This window comes from Delphinus delphis, chromosome 15, assembly GCF_949987515.2.
Source record: "Delphinus delphis chromosome 15, mDelDel1.2, whole genome shotgun sequence".
Lineage (NCBI taxonomy): Eukaryota > Metazoa > Chordata > Mammalia > Artiodactyla > Delphinidae > Delphinus > Delphinus delphis.
In genome coordinates, this window is record NC_082697.1 from 22758520 (window position 1) to 22779188 (window position 20669).

General features: G+C 44.0%; 1 protein-coding gene across 3 annotated transcripts in view; it reads right to left on the reverse strand.

Annotated features, from left to right (window-relative positions):
- AAR2 (AAR2 splicing factor) overlaps positions 1-20129 on the reverse strand; it is a 44410-nt gene extending 24281 nt beyond the window's left edge. For 2 of the 3 annotated variants that reach the window (XM_060030859.1, XM_060030857.1), the window contains exons 1-3: positions 19849-20100; positions 16189-16997; positions 12285-12514 (exon numbers count right to left, since the gene is read on the reverse strand). In XM_060030859.1, coding sequence (XP_059886842.1) covers positions 12285-12514; positions 16189-16945 — 987 coding nt within the window. In that variant the 5' untranslated portion in view covers positions 16946-16997; positions 19849-20100. Of the gene's footprint in view, positions 1-12284; positions 12515-16188; positions 16998-19848 lie in introns of all 3 variants that reach the window. The other variant, XM_060030858.1, reaches the window with a different exon arrangement.
- Between the last annotated feature and the right edge of the window lie 540 nt (positions 20130-20669).

Below are 20669 nucleotides of genomic sequence, written 5' to 3' on the forward strand. Positions count from 1 at the left end.
AAAAAGAAACGAAATTGAGCTATTTGTAATGAGGTGGATAGACCTAGAGTCTGTCATACACAGTGAAGTAAGTCAGAAAGAAAAAGACAAATACAGTATGCTAACACATATATATGGAATTTAAGAAAAAAAAATGTCATGAAGAACCTAGGGGTAAGGCAGGAATAAAGACGCAGACCTCCTAGAGAACGGACTTGAGGTTATGGGGAGGGGGAAGGGTGAGCTGTGACGGGGCGAGAGAGAGTCATGGACATATACACACTAACAAACGTAGTAAGGTAGATAGCTAGTGGGAAGCAGCCGCATGGCACAGGGATATTGGCTCGGTGCTTTGTGACAGCCTGGAGGGGTGGGATAGGGAGGGTGGGAGGGAGGGAGACGCAAGAGGGAAGAGATATGGGAACATATGTATATGTATAACTGATTCACTTTGTTATAAAGCAGAAACTAACACACCATTGTAAAGTAATTATACCCCAATAAAGATGTTAAAAAAAAAAAAAAAAAGAAAAAGAGGCAGTAGCTACCCCAGCTGGTACTAAGAAAGGCATGGGGGTGCTTATAAGCCCTTGGATCCCATAAAATCCCAGGCCCTAACCCAGTGAGGGTGAATTGCTGCTCTAATCTAAATGGGCCCCAGGCTGCCAATCTGAGGTTTCTATTCCCCTTAAAAGCTTTGTTTTTTTTTAAATTGTGGTAATATATACATAACACAAAATCTACCATTTTAAACATTAAAAAAATTATAATTTAAAAGACTGTACTAAATACACATAATATTCACCATGTTAAGAGTATAGTCCAGTGGCATTAAGTATATTTACATTATTACACAACCGTCACCACCAACCATCTCCAGAACTTTTTCATCTTGCCCAACTGAAACGACACCCATTAACTCCCCATTCCCTGCTTCCAGCCCCTGGTAACCACCATTCTACTTTCTCTCTATGAATCTGACTACTCTAGGTACCTCATGTAAGTGGAATCATACAATATTTGTCCTTTTGTGCCTGACTTATTTCACTTAACATAATGTCCTCAAGGTTCACTCATGTAGGGAGTGCCAGAATTTCCTTCCTTTCTAAGGCTGAATGATATGCCACTGTATGTAGATACCACATTTTTTCCCCACTCATCTGTCAATGGCCATTTGGGTTGTTTCTACCTTTTGGCTATTATAAATAATGCTGCTATGAACACGGATATAAAAATATCTCTTACAGAGTCATTGCTTTCAATTCTTTGGGGTATATACCCAGAAGTGGAGTTTCTGGATCATAAGGTAATTCTGTTTAATGTTTTGAGGAACCACCATACTGTTTTCCACAGTGGCTGTGTCATTCTACATTCCCATCAGCAATGAACGAGGGTTCCAATTTCTCTAGAATCTCTTCAGTATCTGTTATTTTGTTTTTGTTTGTTTGTTTACAATAGCTACCCAAATGGGTGTGGTGTCTCATTGTGGTTTTGATTTGCATTTCCCTAAGGATTAGTGATGCTGAATATCTTTTCATGTATTTATTGGCCATGTGTATATCTTCCTTGGAGAAAAGTCTATTCAAGTCCTTTGCTCTTTTTTTTTTTTTTTTTTTTTTGCGGTACACGGGCCTCTCACTGTTGTGTCCTCTCCCGTTGCGGAGCACAGGCTCTGGACGCGCAGGCTCAGCGGCCATGGCTCACAGGCCCAGCCGCTCCGTGGCATGTGGGATCTTTCCGGACCGGGGCACGAACCCGTGTCTCCTGCATCGGCAGGCGGACTCTCAACCACTGCGCCACCAGGGAAGCCCTTTTTGCCCTTTTTTGATCAGGTTTTTTTATTTGTGTTGTTGAGTCATCGAAGTTCTTTATATATTCTGGATATTAATCCCTTGTTTTGATGTTCTTTTAAATTCAGTTTCGTCTAATATAAACATGGGCAGGGGCAAACAGAATAATTTTCCCTACCTCTGAAACTCCATTCCAGATTGTCCCGGATCTCAACCGCTTCTCTAAGAATGACAGCAAACCCATTACTCCTTCTCACACTATTTTATTGTTCTCAAAGAAGTTTCATAGAGTAGTCCAATGGATCCTCACAAGGCCCTGGGAAGACACACTAGGATGCCTATTTTATGGAAATGGAGGCTGAAGGGAGTTAAATGGCTGGGTCAAAATTACCAGAAAGGAAGGAGCAGTTTTTCCCAGACTACCCGTTGGCTCCCTGCAAGACCACCCCAGACACAGCAGCATGAGGGTGAAAGCAGCAATCTGATCCCCATCACCTTCGTGTCACAGCTGGCCCGCAGGCCACCAAGGAAGGAATCTGGGTTCCAGGGGCCTTGACCTGACAAAGGTAACAGGTGTACTCTGCAGCTGCTTCCAGGGAAACACGCCTCCTAACCGCCTCTCACTGTCTTTCTGTTAGCAGGAGTGAGGCTCATGGTCAGTGGTCTTTGCTTGGAGACACTTTGTTGGGGTGGTAGCAGGGACTGAAGTGACGGGGAGGGGAGTTCAGAAGCAGAAGGTGGGGGGGTTACAGAATTTAGTTTCATTACTTGGGAATCGACTAAATACAGGAGCAGGAAGCACAGCTACAACAAAATACCAGATCAATAACTAATTAGAGGGGCTGTGTGAGCTCACTGGTGAGAGGGCAGTGGGGAAGCCGGTGGCCTGTCCATAGGCAGCTAATGGAGCTTGCTCTGGAGCATTGAACGTGAGGCTGGCTGAACCCTGGGGAGGGGCCTGGTATGGGAAGCAGAGAAGCCTTGTTTCAAACAGCATTAGTGCTGGAGGCCCTGTGCACCCATGGGTCTGCCCCCAGAGGTCCTGGGGGTGGGGGCCTGCTGGCTGAATTAGCAAAAGCCTCTTCCTGTTCTCCCTCCTTACATGGTAAATTGTACTACTCTCTACACAGCCCTTCCTCTCCTGCCACATTGAGCAGCTGCCCAAACATGCTCCATTGCCTCTTCTGTGCCTCTACTCACACAGGCTTTTCCCTCTGCTTATAACACGCTTCTCCACCCCTGCTTTCTCCTCCTTCACCTACTAATTTCTACTAGTGACCCAAGCTCAGTTCAGATGCCACCTCCTTTGGGATGTCTTCCCAGACCAAAGACGGAACAGGTGCTCCTCTGTGCTCCCCCGGTGCCCAGGGTTACTTGGGACATAGCCTCACTCTCAGTCAGTAACCGTCTATTTACCATTGAGCTCTCCCAAGAGACAAGGAGCAACCCCAAAGCAGAGACTCCTTTTCCTACCTGCATCCCACTCCCCTGGCACAGAGTCTGCCATATAAAAAGGACCCATTGGATGTTTAATGAACAAAAGAACGAAGAAGATCATACGTTCTATGAAATCTATTTCTGGGTCCCTTTTGCACAGTGCCTGTACCAAATGATTGCTCGATAATTACATGATGGTGCTGGACAGAATAAGGGACTCGTCCTGGGGAGGATGTGGCTTATTTACCAGGCCCCTGAATGCCACCGGCTCACAAGCCATCTCCTTGTGACAGTTCTCTTATAAAAGCCCAAGCTGAAAGGAACTGCTCCAACCTCTGTTCCCCCAGGACTGCGCCTGAGCATCCCTTATGGCATTTCTCACACTCTGCTTGCATCACAGGGATCTGTGCCCCTTCAGAGTAGGGGTCACTTCCTAATTATCAATGTGACCCACACAGCAGATCGCCCAGGGCCTGGCATAGAGTTGGGGCCCACAGGATGCTCCCTGAATGAATATGAGTGAGATGTAGGGATGGCCAGCAGTGAGAGACTGGAACAGGCTGGGTGCATACTCGTCATTCATCCTTCCCACCCACCTCTCCAACATCGCCATGGGGGTAACATCAACTAGAGGCAGGTATAACTGAAGGCTTCAGTCTGAAAAATAAGGCTTCTAATTTGAAAAGCACTATGTCCTTTTTAAAGAACTTGTCAGTCTAATCTTTACTACAAACTGGGAGGTAGGATAGGAAATTACTATTCCCATTGTACAGATAAGGATGGTGATAAATGCTGAGCAAGTGATAAATGTCAAGCAAGATCCAGTCCCAGTAGGCAAATCGAAAGCCTTCTTCCCTACCAAAACCTTCTTTTTGTCTTGACACAGACGTAATACATCCTTGATATTTTCAGCCGTGTCCTATGGGGAACCAAGGGGCTTGGAGACCAGGTGCTTCTGGAACTGTCCCTTCTGCAGGCCTCCAGGACCCAGGTCACAGCCTAGGTTGCCCGTTTTAAAAAACCAACTTTATTGATGCATAATTTACATACAATTAAATTCATCCATTTTAAGTGTTCAATTCGTTTTGATAAATGTATACACCCATGCAACCACTATATGATGTAATCAAGATAGGTATCTGTTTATAGCTTTTTCTTTTGGTATCCAGTCTATGAGTTTAAAGGCCCATATACCATCACAATCAGGATACTGAACCGTTCCATCACTCCAAAAATATTCCCTCACACTGCCCCCTTACAGATCAAATCCTCCCCTTGACCCTAGCCCCTGGCATCCATTGATCTATTTTTGTCCCTATAGTTTACAAACTTGTTATTTTAAAAATTCACAATTCAGAAGAGATGTTTAGACAGTATCTGGTTTCCAAACAACAAGTTACTTTGATTCTCTTGTTTTTAGATTAATTGTATGCCTTCTTATATAAATTTAGTAATGATCTGGTTATTTTATTTACTTAAGTGAAACAAGTAAACTTTTTAAAATCACTGAGAAATGAATCATCTTAATATGGGAATATTAATCCTGGATATTTTAAAAATACTTTTGAAAAAGGATAATAACATTTCACAAACATCTGCACTTTAGAACTAAAAGCACACCCATTGGGTATTTTTCTTCAAATTAAAAAAAAAAAGGTATTAATACTTTTACCATTAAGTCTATATATTGTAAAATTGTACTTTAGTCAGAAATGTGAAAGCTTTCTTTTAAACCCCAGTTAAATAAATTGAGTTCAGTCAGGTCACCTTGAGAAATTCAAAATACCACGGTAGATAGCTGAGTCACTGCTTATCCTATTTTGTGGCTAGACCAAAAAGATGAAATTTCCTAATTTTTTCAATTCCCACATGATTATTCAACTTAGAATGAAACTAGCCAGAGGTAGTACATTTTATTTCCACTTGCAGAAGAAGTAAGTGGTGTTAAAAGCAAGACTATCACTTCACAACAATTACCAAGAAGGCGAAAAGCAGCAGAATCATGTTTTCTGAGGTCAGTTTAAAGAATTTGGGATGTTTCATCTGGGGCTCTAATCATATATGGGAGCCCACCACAGTGGGCTTTAGAATCAAAGTTCAGCCTTGCCATCCACTAGCTCTGACAAACTCAGGCAAAATTATGTGACCTCCCTGTGCCTGTCTTCTCATCTATAAAATGGGATTATATACTTAACTTCTAGCATTGTTGTGAGGGCTAAATGAAATAATGCACAGTAAGTGTGCAGAAGTGATAGTTGATGGCAGGAGGTGCAGGAGTAGGCAGGTGAAATTTATCAGAGCTGGTGTTATGACAAAAACACAGGCATATGCTGTTTTATTGCACTTCTCAGGTATTGCATTTTTTACAAAATGAAGGTCTGTGGCAACCCTGCATTGAGCAAGTCTATCAGCACCATTTTCCCAACAGCATTTGCTCACTTTGTGTCTGTGTCATATTCTGGTAATTCTCAAAATATTTCAAACCAAAAACATTACGACTATACCTAGGAATAAACCTACCTAAGGAGACAAAAGACCTGTATGCAGAAAACTATAAGACACTGATGAAAGAAATTAAAGATGATACAAACAGATGGAGAGATAGACCATGTTCTTGGATTGGAAGAATCAACATTGTGAAAACGACTATACTACCCAAAGACTCAATGCAATCCCTATCAAACTACCAATGGCATTTTTCACAGAACTAGAACAAAAAATTTCACAATTTGTATGGAAACACAAAAGACCCCGAACAGCCAAAGCAATCTTGAGAAAGAAAAACAGAGCTGGAGGAACCAGGCTCCCGGACTTCAGAGGATACTACAAAGCTACAGTAATCAAGACAGTATGGTACTGGCACAAAAACAGAAATACAGATCAATGGAACAGGATAGAAAGCCCAGAGATAAACCCAAGCACCTATGGTCACCTTATTTTTGATGAAGGAGGCAAGAATATATAATGGAGAAAAGACAGCCTCTTCAATAAGTGGTGCTGGGAAAACTGGACAGCTACATGTAAAAGAATGAAATTAGAGGGCTTCCCTGGTGGCGCAGTGGTTGAGAGTCTGCCTGCCAATGCAGGGGACACAGGTTCGAGCCCTGGTCCGGGAAGATCCCACATGCTGCGGAGCAACTAAGCCTGTGAGCCACAACTACTGAGCCGGCACGTCTGGAGCCTGTGCTCCGCAACAAGAGAGGCCGCGATAGTGAGAGGTCTGCACACCGCGATGAAGAGTGGCCCCTGCTTGCCACAACTAGAGAAAGCCCTCGCACAGAAACGAAGACCCAACACAGCCAAAAATAAATAAATAAAAGCCATTTCTAAAAAAAAAAAAAAAAAAAAAAAAAAAGAATGAAATTAGAACACTCCCTAACACCATACACAAAAATAAACTCAAACTGGATTAAAGACCTAAATGTAAAACCAGACACTATCTAACTCTTAGAGGAAAACATAGGCAGAACACTCTATGACATAAATAACAGCAAAAGCCTTTTTGACCCACCTTGTAGAGAAATGGAAATAAAAACAAAAATAAACAAATGGGACCTAATGAAACTTAAAAGCTTTTGCACAGCAAAGGAAACCATAAACAAGACGAAAAGACAACCCTCAGAATGGGAGAAAGTATTCGCAAATGAAGCAACTGACAAAGGATTAATCTCCAAAATTTACAAGCAGCTCATGCAGCTCAATATCAAAAAAAACAAACAACCCAATCCAAAAACGGGCAGAAGACCTAAATAGACATTTCTCCAAAGAAGATATACAGATTGCCAACAAACACGTGAAAGGATGCTCAACATCACTAATCATTAGAGAAATGCAAATCAAAACTACAATGAGGTATCACCTCACACCAGTGAGAACGGCCATCATCAAAAAATCTACAAACAATAAATGCTGGAGAGGGTGTGGAGAAAAGGGAACCCTCTTGCACTGTTGGTGGGAATGTAAATTGATACAGCCACTGTGGAGAACAGTATGGAGGTTCCTTAAAAAACTAAATCCCACTACTGGGTATATACCCTGAGAAAACCATAAATCAAAAAGAGTCATGTACCACAATGTTCATTGCAGCTCTACTTACAATAGCTAGGACATGCAAGCAACCTAAGTGTCCATCCACAGATGAATGGATAAAGAAGATGTGGCACATATACACAATGGAATACTACTCAGCCATAAAAAGGAACGAAATTGAGTTATTTGTAGTGAGGTGGATGGACCCAGAGTCTGTCATACAGAGTGAAGTAAGTCAGAAAGAGAAAAGCAAATACCGTATGCTAACACATATACATGGAATCTTAAAAAAAAAAAAAATGGTTCTGAAGAACCTTGGGGCAGGAAAGGAATAAAGATGCAGACATAGAGAATGGACTTGAGGACACGGGGAGGGGGAAGGGTAAGCTGGGACGAAGTGAGAGAGTGGCATGGACATATATACACTACCAAATGTAAAATAGATAGCTAGTGGGAAGCAGCCACATAGCACAGGGAGATCAGCTTGGTGCTTTGTGACCACCTAGAGGGGTGGGATAGGGAGGGTGGGAGGGAGATGCAAGAGGGAGGAGATATGGGGATATATATATATATGTATAGCTGATTCACTTTGTTATAAAGCAGAAACTAACACACCATTGTAAGGAAATGATACTCCAATAAAGATGTTAAAAAAAAAAAAGATTACGACTCACTGAGGGCGCAGATGACGGTTAGCAGTTTTTAGCAATAAAGTGCTTCACTAAGGTATTTTCTTTTAAGACATAATGCTACTGCACACTTAATAGACTATGTATAGAGTAAACATGACTTTTATATGCACTGGGAAACCAAAAAATTCATGTGACTCACTTTTGGTGATATTCACTTTATTGTGGTAGCCCAGCACCAAACCCACAATATCTCCAAGGTATGCCAGTACTACAGACATCATTGTCAGAGCTAGTGTTTTCCCTCGAGAGTTAAAGGTGGACACTAGTATTTCGAATACTGGCAAGAAATGAAGCTGGAGAGCCTATTTAGTGGCCTATTGCGACTAAAAGTATTAAAAAAAACCAGGTTACATGACTATATGCCTAAATGCTATGCAATCAGTAATAAGAATTCTTATTTTGTACATAATTCACTTTATAACATACTATTAAATTCAGATTATCCTTTCATTGGTTTTAAACAAATTATGATGACTCAAGTTGCTTCAAATAAAAGAAAAAACTGTATCTATTTTTATAAAACAAATAATTTTTACTCAAGCTAATCCATGGGATTTGTAAAAATCAGTGGCATCTATTCAAAGGGGCCTCTACTGGCAGAGGGCATTATGTCGCTGATTTTACACAAGCTAATGTGGCTGTCTTTAAGTGCTCACACACAAACACCAGTCCCTCTCCATGTGTAGCAGCCATTTAAACTCTGAAGTAAGAAAGCCAGTTCCACTTACTTGATGACCTGCGGGGAGAGCAGGCGGCTGGCTAAGGAAGGCTTTTATGGGCTGATTCATTCACTCACAAACACCCGGAGTGAGTGCCTGTGTGTAGGGTGACAGGATCTCACTGCCAAGATGGCATCAGTGAAACTTGCCATCAAAAAAGAGAAAAGTTTTGAAATACCCTTTCTGCATTTTGCCCATTGAAATCTGTGTCATCCTTCAAGCTCACGATCAAATGCCCCCCTTCACAAAAACGCCATTCCTGACTCTCTGTCTCCTCAAATCTCAACTCCAGCCTGAATGAACCAACCAACCCCTCTCTGGTGCTCCTAATGCCCTTTGACCAGACTTCACTGTTTACACCTGTCATAGCAGGGTCATCTGTTCACACTGCCACAGGAATTATGCACTAAAAACACCCAATAACACAAAGTGAGATCAGTGCTAGGCCTCAAGTAGGTGTTGCATATAACCAGATGAACAAAAAATAGGCGTCTGGTAAAAGCCCATGGCTCAGTGGGGAAGTCAGGCAGACAATATATACATTTCACAAGCACAGCCTGTGCAATATAATAGTGACACGTACAAAGTAGGCTAATAGTATGGAAAGGAGGGAGATATCAGGGATGGCACCACAGAGAGGGATGCCTAGAGGGCATCCTGTAGGATCAACAAGTACAGGCGGAGGGAAAATCAGGTTCAGTTAAGAAGACATGAAACATGGGTACAAAGTTTCAATCGTGCCAGATGAAAAAGTTCTAGAGATCCTCTCTGCTTATAGTTAACAGTACTGTACTGTACACTTAAAAAATTAAGAGGGTAAATCTCATGTTACGTATTCTTTACAATTAAAAAAAAAAGAGGAAGGCATGGAACAGCATGGCATGTCTGGCAACTTGCAAGGAGACCACTGCTGCTGGAGTTGATGGTGGAAAATAGGGAAAGGAAGGAAAAGCTGGAAAACAGATTAGGAGCCCGATCAGAATGGGTATTATCACTTAGGTTTGGGCTTTTAACTTTTTAGGCAACGAGGACCACAGAGAAATAGAATCAGAGGTGCATTTTGGTGGCAGTGTGGGAGACAGATGGACTGATGGGGGTAAACATGGAAGTTGATAAACTCTGATGCAGTCTAGATGAGACCAAAAGGCCTGGGTTAGGAAAATGGTACTGCCTTCTAAAACACTTAGGGCTACCTGGAGTTATCTGGTTAATTCATTTGTTTACTTTCCCACCAAAATCTAAACTCCAAGTCAGGGACTCTGTCTGTCTTGCCCAGAGCTACATTTCCCATCCTAGAACAGGGCCTTGTATACAACAGGTGCACAGCAAACGCCTGCTAAATCAATGAAGAGATGCTTCTGCACAAGTCCTTCAACTTTCAGAGTTTTATGTCAGCTGCCTGATCACATGGACTCTTCCAACAGTATGCTGGTTTTAGAAAAGTGCTCTGTACCTCTAAGAAACAGGCTAACTCATATACATATTCCTCAACACTCTGAGAAGAACGTTGTATATAAAGAAAGGATGCTTAAAAAACAGGTGTTGAGGGGGCTTCCCTGGTAGCGCAGTGGTTGAGAATCTGCCTGCTAATGCAGGGGACACGGGTCCGAGCCCTGGTCTGGGAGGATCCCACATGCCGCGGAGCAACTAAGCCTGTGAGCCACAAGTATTAAGCCTGCGCATCTGGAGCCTGTGCTCCCCAACAAGAGAGGCCGCGATAGTGAGAGGCCAGCGCACCGCGATGAAGAGTAGCCCCCACTTGCCACAACTAGAGAAAGCCCTCGCACAGAAACGAAGACCCAACACAGCAAAAATAAATTAATTAATTAAAAAAAAAACAAAAAAAGAATAAGGTCTTTGAATGCAGAGAATGTGCTTTAAAAAACAAAAAACAGGTGTTGATATATTTTTTTTTAAGGCACATGTCCTGGATTTTTCCAAATAATGACATCAAATTTTCTTGGTGAAAAGTCCAAAGACAAAATTCTTCTAATCATCAGCTTTGCACACCCTACCTGGACATCGAGCAATCCAGCTGGGCCCTTTCTGCTTTGTAAATCATTGCTGGCAACAAAGCCTCAGCAATGAGAGCTCAGCTGCTGGTCATGCTGACAATGGTTGGACAGCCAACGACACACTGCGGCCCTCCTATGTTTGCACGACAGCACTAGGGCATATCACAAGGGCAGCACGTATTCCCGCTGCCAGAGGCCAGTTAGCAGGCTGCTGCCTCCTACTGCTCTGCAACCCATGACCCAGTAACTGGGGCGATTTCCCCTGCAGAGGAAGGCTAAAGGGATTTAATTTCTCTGTGATATCAAGAACCAATAAAAGGGCAGTTTTATAACTCTCATGAAGTGGAATACACCAGGCTCAAACCATCAGCCTGACTGACTCATCCCCATGGTCCACACAAGTCCTTCAACTTCAGAGGTTTATGTCAGCTGCCTGATCACAGGGACTCTTCCAACAGAATGCTGGTTTTAGAAAAGTATTCTGTATCTCTGAGAAACAGGCCCCTGATAGGTATGTCCACTAATGTCAATCAAGACTCTTTTCGGTGGGGGGGGGGCGGGGATCTACACTGTATTCGGTATGTAGGGGCATAAGCATAGGCCTTAAACCAAGACTCAGGCCTGGGTACAAATCCTGACTCTGCCACCTACCAGCTGTGTGACCTTATATTAATGATTTAATCTTTTTGAGTCTCAGCGTTCTCATTTGTAAAATGGGAATAATCCTCCCTGTCTCACGTGCTCCAGAGAGATTAAATGAGGGAACCCATATAAAGAGATAAGCATGGTGCCTATTAAATGCCACAGGCATTTAATGACTGTTCATTCCTTCCCTTACCATGGGTGGGAGTGAGAGGTTAGTGAATAGCCACCTTTTAAGGAGCAGGCCTGTGGGGGTCTCACACACAGTGAAAAAAAAGTCATGAAACAGAAAGTATGGAAACTGACAGCCTGCAGCTTCTGCCTCTTCTATACTTGAGAAAGTTACACAATGTGAGTGACAGAGGCTGTCCCAAGAACATAAAGGAAGCTAATCTGTTTGCAAAGGGAGGAAATAGCACAGGATGGAGATTGTAAGTTGTTTGAAGCTTCTTCCCTAATTATCACTCATAATGAAAATTTAATTGCTGAGTTAAAAGCAAATTTCACTTTTTCTGTCAGAGAATCTCTGAAGAAACTGGCACATTTTGTTTGAACAGGAAATCAAAGTTACTTTAATGCCTAAATGAGATCTAAGGAGCTGCAGATGTTTCCCTGGGAATAACTAGCTTCAAAACTCTGTCCTACTGGTTTGCAGCAACTTACAGCTACAGGGAGGCAGAAATAAAAACTGTTTTGAGCCGAGTTGCTCAAGGGGTGGGGCTGACTCAAATTCCAAGTACCCCAGTGCTAGGCACCTTGGGGGGCGAGGCGGAGAGAAGGAGAGAGGGTCTCTGGAATTAAGGAGCTTATAATCAAGTAGGAGAGAGAACCAGGGAACAACCTACTATTAGGAAACTGAAATGATGACAACTTGGCTCAGGAAAGAACAGCAAAAAAAAAAAAGGTAAGCCTCCAAGGGCACTTTCACACACCCTGGCCTTAATTCTGACCCACTTGGGTGTCAGCCAAAAGCCTGCTCACCTGTAAGGTGCTGGTGAGGAAGTTGTCCTGGGAGACAATGTCCACAAAGAAGTCGGCGGGGATCTCACCAAGCTGGTGGTACAGGATGGAGATGAGGTTGACGTAAAGGGTGTGGTGCTTCACCATGGCCTCTTCTGACCGGCACAGAAGGTTCAGGAGCTGCTTCCAGTGCTCGAATGCCTCGTACACGTTCCCCAGCAGGAAGCATACAAAGGCAAACTGGAGTTCACCTGAAAGGTGCAGAGAGGAGAAATGATCCTGAGGGACAGGAGTACTGGCTGACACTACTAAGCCGCCAGTTCCACTGGGCCTCAGCAATAAGTGGCTTTCTATCCTTGTCACTCTTCCAGAGCCCGGCACAGGGTTTTGCACCTAGCAGCTGCTCAATAAAAGTTTGCTGAACTGCTATAAACTCAAGCCATGAGAAACCAAACTGGTTTTGGATTTCTGTGACATCTGAGTGCAAGAGAAGAGGCACACAGAGTATCTGCCTAGCATTTAACAAGTTTACAAATGTGTCCATGGATATTATGCCAAGTGGATCCCCAAACTGGCTGCCCATCTGAAATACTAAGAGAACTTGTTAAAAATAAAGCTGCCCAAGCCTCACCACCAGAGATCCTGGTTGAGGACAGATGATGGGGCCTCAGTATCTGTAGCTCTAACAAGCTTCCCGGGTGCTTCTGATGCACACGGTCTGCTTCAGGGTCAGGGAAATGCTGCATTACACCACATAATCCTCAGCCCAACTCCGCAAGGTGATCAGGGAAGGTGGTATTTGCCTCATTTCATAGATGAGGTCAAGCAAATTGCCCAAGGTCACACATCTAATGCTTAGCAACTGAACAATGGAAAGATAAAACAGATTTCTTTTTAAAATTTATTTACTTTATTCATTTATTTTGGGCTGCATTGGGTCTTCGTTGCTGTGCGCGGGCTTTTCTCTAGTTGCGGTGCGTGGGCTCCTCATTGTGGTGGCTTCTCCTGTTGCAGAGCACCAGCTCTAGGCGCATGGGCTTCAGTAGTGTGGCTTCAGTAGTTGTGGCTCGCGGGCTTAGTTGCTCCGTGGCATGTGGGATTTTCCCGGACCAGGGCTTGAACCCATGTCCCCTGCTTTGGCAGGCAGATTCTTAACCACTACGCCACCAGGGAAGCCCTAAAACAGATTTCTGTTGGGTGGGAACAGTCCTAGAGCCTCCCTGAACAAGAAAATTCATGAGTACTTGTTCCAGGGTTAGCCTGCCAGCCAAATTATTTTTCCTAGTTTAATCACAGGGCTCTGTGATTTGATCTCTATGAGCAGCCTGTGGTTAAGAGCATGGGCTCTGGAGCCAAAATGCATCGGTTCAAATCTCAGCTCCAACCACTTAGCAGCTGTGTGACTTTGGGCACGTTACTTAATCTGTTTATGCTTCAATTTCCTTATTTGAGGGTTGTAGTGAAGATTAAATGAATCAATATAGTATACATAATGCATTTAGCATAATGCCTGGCACAAAGTATCACTCAAGAAATCTTAGTTATTATTCCCACATTCCCACCAGATCCCTGTCTCAAACTGAGACCTGGTAATCCAGAAGCCATTGTCCTTGGGCAAGCAGCTGGGTCTCTAGTTGCCAAGATAAACTGTTGCTGATCAGAGACGCTCTCTCTGGCTTCAAATTTAAGGAGGGCTTCTGTGGTATATCTACGTGTGGGCCATAAAAAGAACAGATGTACTCAACACTAATACCTCTTTAAATGCATGGTGTCTGATCTGTCACCTCTGGAGACCTGGAAAACTAGTTCTCTGTTCCTAGGCTTGTGGAACAAAGTTTGATTTGTGTGGATAGCTACCTAGTCTAGATATTTTGAACATTTGATCAATATTTTCAAAATATAGTTAAACTTTCTATAGGTTAGAAAATTTAACCTTTTCTAGAGGTTAATGATTTGCTTCTTCAGTTGGCTTTACCTTGTTAGTTTGTGAAAATACGAGCTTATTCTCTGAATTTAGGGCATTTGTTTAAATTCATACATTTCTGGCTCAGTCTAAAATTACATTATGAGATCAGAAATAATTTCAAAGGACTGTCATGAAGATACAGTAATCCCTGAAACAGACCTTTTCACAAGATTACTTTGAAGAACTGAAATGTTTAAGAGGTAGAAAACAGGATTTCTGTTCATTTTTTTTTCTGTTTATTTTTAAGCCAGAATTTCAAGTGTTACTTATTAAATGAAAATAGATACACCCCATAAAATGTCCCTTTTTATCAGCTAAGCCTATTATGTAAAAGGCCCTATATTCAAAATTCTCACTGATCTTCCAATAGAAAAAGATGTAAATATTGGACAACTTATACAAGAAAAAATATTAACAACTATTAAAGATGTGACAAATGTTCGCTATCACTAGTAATCGGAGAAATATAAATTGAAACAAGATGTCATTTTTCAACTATCCAGTTGGAAGAGACCTTTGCTAAACTGCCATATCAAATGCCATGTCAAAGGTGATGGGCAACAGCCTCACCAGCTGGCAAGGATGCATGACCTTCTCCTGGCAACATGCACACTCTGATCCAACAATTTCACCCCGAAATGTATGCAGAAGGGCACACAAGGACATTCATTAGACGCCACTTATAATAGGGAAAATAGGGACATCTTAAAGATCCATCAACAGGGGTTGGTTCAATTACTATGGAACATAAGTAGCCACTAAAGAGAAGTGACCATTTCAGTGACATGGAAAAATGTTTATATTAAAGCAAATTACAGAATAATATACTGTAGTCTTGTTTTTGTAAAAATATTATATATACAAAAACACATAATTGAATAAAAAAAGACTAAAAGGAAACACAAAAATATATTAAACTGAGAAATACATATAAATATATACCTAAAAGATGGAAAATAAGTACAACAAAGTGCAAAACAATGGTTATTTCTAGGTGGTGGGATTTGGAATTTTATTTTTGTTTTTCTTCTAGGATGAATATATGTTATTTTTTTGTAATAAGGGGGAAAAACAACAATAAAAACTATGACAATTAAAAGAAAATCACTGGGACTTCCCTGGTGGTCCAGTGGTTAAGAATCCGCCTTCCAATGCAGGGCACGTGGGTTCGATCCCTGGTTGGGGAACTAAGATCCCACATGCCATGGGGCAACTGAGCCCATGCGCCACAACTACTTAGCCCACGTGCTCTGGAGGCCGTGCCCCACAACTAGAGGAGAGCCCGTGCACCACAACTACTGAGCCCGTACACTCTGCAGCCTGTGTGCCACAGCTAGAGAGAAGCCCACACACGACAATGAAAGAGTCCACGTGCCACAACTAAGACCTGATGCAGCCAAAATTTTTTTAAAATAAAATTTTAAAAATTTAAAGAAAAAGAATTGGACCTTTAAAAAAAAAAGAAAAAGAAAATCACTGTTCTGGATGAAGCCTTGAGAGAGTCAGGAGCAAACTGAGCGGGGAGGTGGGAGGCCCCCAGGAACACGGCTGGGCCTGGGAACCAGGAGCCCTAGGCTTTGGTCTCACTTCGACTACACCACTTAGCAGCCAAATCCTTTCCCTCTATGGACCTCAATCTGTAAGACACGGTGGCAGGGAGGCTGGGCCACACCATCAGTACACAAACACAGGACTGTCTGCATCAGGTTCACCTACAGTGCTTGTCTGTTAGGTAGACAGAGAGATAAATTGCTGGGGCCCCAATCCAGATCTCTTGAATCAGCCTCCAGGGGTAAGACCTGGGGATCTGTATCTTTAACAAGCATTCTGGGCAAGACCGCCTCCTAGCCAGGTTTAGGAACCACTGGACTAGATAACCCAAGATGTACTCCTTGTTTTCAAGCCCTCCTACTATATACACCTCCCCTGGCCCACTCTCAAAGCCTCGTTCCTCCTCACCTAGCACGTCCTGGGGACTTTGGGGGAACTGCTTGCTGAGCACGGTCTCCAGAGCATAGCTGAGGTCCATGCTGTGCCTGGTTATCTCGGCCGGCGTGGCACCTGCCGGAAACATCTGTGTGGGCAGCTCGGAGAACCGGATCTCTGTGCCGGGTCTGGGCTTCATCTCGGGCAGCCGGGCCAGGCCTTCCTGGTAGCTTTTGCACTCAGTGCCGCAGCGGGGTAGATTCTGCTCCACCCGGTCCTTGGTGTACTTCATGGAGAGCACAGGCAGCACATCTGAGAAGGCACAGATCTGCCGACTCTCGGGCTGGAGCTTCTCCACTGTGGCCTCGCTGATGAAGTTGGTTAGTGAGATCCACTTCTTGAGTGTGGCATATGGGTAAGGTCCCAGGAACTGGTCCAGCTCCTGGAGGTTGGCCCTCATGGCCTCCACCACAGCCTCTGGGGCTGGGGACAGGTCTACCTCTTCCTGGACTGCATCCCAGCGCAGGACCTTCAGCCCCCGCTGCTGTAGGCTAAGGAAGAAGCCCATACGGGGGCCCACCTCCCTGGGATTGGCCTTGTCCACAGAGCTGTAGTGGAGGAAGTGGATGCCTGGAGGGATCATCTTCACACCCCGGAACTTGGGCCCCACCTCCCAGGAATTGTAGTCAATGCCAAACTCTGTCCCCTTGGGCATATTCAGGATGACCACAGTGGCCCCTTCAAAGAAGAGGTGCTTGGCAAGCTCAGGATCCATCTGCATGGCAGCCATGGGACCAGTGGTGAGTGACCAAAAAGAAAACTTTTCTAGTTTTCCAGAACAGCTGAAAAAGAAATATATCAGAGTTAATCAGAACCTGGGGAAGGATGCTTCATTTGCTGAGCATTCTCTATGTGCTAGATATTGAACTAGACCCCTGACATAATTATCCCCCTTAATTTTCACCACAACCCCGCATTGTTTTACAGATGAAGAAAATAAGACTCAAAGAGAAGAGGGGTTTTGTGTTTTGGTTTAATGAGCAAGAACACTCACTTCACAGCTGGAAAGACATCAGTTAAAGAAAAGTGACATGTTCAAGGTCACAGAGGACCCAGTTAGAACCTGGGTACCCTGCCCTCCAGGCCAGTGTTCTTTCCACTGTTCACTCAGGATCTACTCTCAGATCTCCTTCTCACAACAGAGGATGAAGGCAGAGAAAGCTTGGCTGGTCCATTCTAACTATAACTCTGCCTAAACTGTCTTAAACTCTAACTCTGTCTAAAACCTATTGCTGGAGAGTCCCCAGAAGAGTTGAGAAGCACCCACTCAGTTTCCTGTAAGCCTCAGGGAAGGCCCAGAAATGGACCAAAGGTGGAAAGTGGGTGCTCAGTATCTAAAATTCACAAAAGGTTTGGGCAGTGAAAGAGCTTTTCAACCACAACCACACCCTTCTTCTCTTACTTATAAAAAACCTGAAGTCCAGAGAGTGAAACGACTTCCCAAAGGGTTCACAGTCAGTAGCAGCTCTGGACTGCTCACCCAGAAGGGATCCAGGAAGCACAGCTGGCCTTGGATCCGAAGAGAAAGACCATAGAACATTTATTTTGTCTACCTCTGAACTACCCATGAGGACACACTGATAAAACTTCTGTAAGCAGACACACACTGCCTCTGTATTTATAAGAATGGTTCCAGGGCTTCCCTGGTGGCGCAGTGGTTGAGAATCCGCCTGCTAATGCAGGGGACACGGGTTCGGGCCCTGGTCTGGGAGGATCCCACATGCCGCGGAGCAACTAGGCCCGTGAGCCACAACTACTGAGCCTGCGCGTCTGGAGCTTGTGCTCTGTAACAAGAGAGGCCGCGATAGTGAGAGGCCCGCGCACCGCGATGAAGAGTGGCCCCCGCTCGCCGCACTAGAGAAAGCCCTCACACAGAAACCAAGACCCAACACAGCAAAAAAAATAATAATAATAATAATTAATTAATTAATAAAAGGTGTTGTTATAAAAAAAAGACCTGGCACAGCCAAATAAATAAATTAATTAATTAAAAAAAAAAAGAATGGTTCCAACATGAACTAATTTAAACAGGACAATTATCTAACCCTTTAGTCCCAAGACACCTACCTATTCAATTCAACAAATAACCCTGGAATGCCTGCACTGTGCCAGGATCTTTGCCAGGCACTAACAGAAACATTCACAGAGTAAGACAGTTACTGCCCTCTAGGCACTTCCAATCTAGCCAGACATACAAACAAGGCCCCAAAACTTCACAAACAGAAGGACCAGCTGCCTGTTTAATCCTTTTTACTCATTTTATTTAAACAAACAAAACAAAATAAAACCATGAGGAAAGGAAGAGCAACCCTTTTCCAAAAATGTTAAGGACATATTTTATTGTCTTAACCCAATACCCACCACAAATGACTCTCACTCTAAATCAGCATTATTTTTCCAAACTGCAAGTCACAACCTGTTAATGGGTCAAGAGATCATTTTAGGGAATCTCAGCCAGCATTAATTTTTTAAAATAAAAGGACAGAATTTTTAAAAATCAGAGTACATCATAAATATTAAAGCTAAGTACTGTTTTCGGAAGCTTTGTGTGTTTGAATGGACTCTTGGCCACAACATAAAATGTATTTGTTACTGTAGGTCACAATCAAAAAAGTCTGAAAGCCACTGCTCTGAATAATTTATATCATTTTCCTATTCCTAATCTTGAATTCAGAAGGTACTTAATAAATATTTGCTAGATGAACAGCTATCGCATTTAGAATAACTGCTCATCAATTAGCCATCTTCCCTGGTGGCATCTGTATGCCCCTCCTTGATAATGCCATTCCTTTCCTTCTATTTCCACCAGACTGTAATTCTCCTCACTATATCTTCAGCAGCTGGCACATGGCCTGGCACAAAGAAGATGCCTTGGGAGGCAGAAAGTCACATCCACCCACTTCTCTCTACCACCTCCTTAAGCTAAGCTACCACATCCCTCACCCAGAGAGCGATCGCCCCTTCAATCCCTTCTCCATCCAATAGCTGGAGTGACCTTCTCAAAGCACTAATCTAAGCATGTCACCACCCATACTTAATATCCTCTGAGAGGCTTCTCACGTGGCTCTTGGCAAACTAAATTCCTACCATGACCTACAAGGAAGGCCTGCGCGGTCTGGTCCCTGGCAACTCCTCCAGCTTGTGTCATACCATGCCTTCCCCCACACGCTCTCTGTTGCAGCCAAACTGACCCCTTTCAGACCCTCAAACAGGAGGCTTCCCCGATAGAAAACTCTTCCCTCCCCTCTTTCTCAAATCATTTTTCTGATCTCTGCTCAATATTCATCTCCTCAGTAAAGCTGCTTTGCCCGGGTCTAAGTCAGTTCTCCTGTAATTCGCTCTCACGGTGCCTCGTATCTTTCCATGTCACTTATCACAGCTGCAATTTTGCAAATGTTAATAGAGGGCTGTCATCTCCAGGAGACGTGGGTCTTTTGTATCTCTAGCACATATTAGACACTTGGTAAACATTTGTTTAATAAAAGCATGATACCCATTTTGTAGATAAGAAACAAAGCCTCGGTTCGGAGAAAAGACCTTAGCCGAAGTTACAGAGAGTAGCTCAGAACCACGTCAGGCGGAGCCACGGCCTCCGGCCCGCAAGTTCTAAAGTTACGAAAAAAAGCAAGTTACCGCGGGTGCCCCAGGAAGTCCTGGCGACGGTGTATCTGGTGACGGTTTCTCAGGGAGCAAGGCCTGTAGAGACAGGTGGGTCCCACCACCGGCCCACAGACGGGGATGTCCCAGTCCCCGCTAGGTGCCCTAGTGCAGGGCCCTCCGCGATCCCAAGCTGGGAAGAGGGGTGGCCGGACCACACAGACAAAGAAAGCAGAGGAGTTAAAAGAGGACAGGAGGCCACGCTCACCGACTTCGGTCTTGCCTCAGGCTCAGGCACCGCGGAAGCGCACCGGAAGTTCTCCCTCTCGGGCGCCGGACTGGAGCAATGGGAAAAGGGGCCGGGCGGATCTCTCGGTCGCGGGAGGAACGGTCCGCCTCTGCAGGTTCCGCCCCATCAAATATTGCCTTTTGCTACTTTTAGTTACTGGTTTTAGCTTCTGAACAGTGGATAATAACTTTCATCAAACGATGCACTTTATATCCCGCTCCAGAAACACATCCACCAGCCATGGATTTTCGGTCTCAATCAGTCATGGTTTCTGAGGCTGGGGTCAAGTTCATGGCTGCCCAGTAGCCACAGACAGAGGCTCAGTCGTGGTTCGGTTCAGTCGATCTCTATCCGAGTGACAGTGTCACAGCTGGCCCGTTATCACCCGGTCCCAGCTTCCAACCATACTCAGCTGTAGAGGAGAGCTTCAGAAACCCAGCCCAGAGAGAACCAGTCTCACAGCAGTAGTCACCACATCGGTCCCTCTAGCTATAACCACCCAGTGTCCTCCGACAGTGCGGGCCTACTATGATATCTCAGTCAGGCTGTAAACGCACCTTGAGGGAGG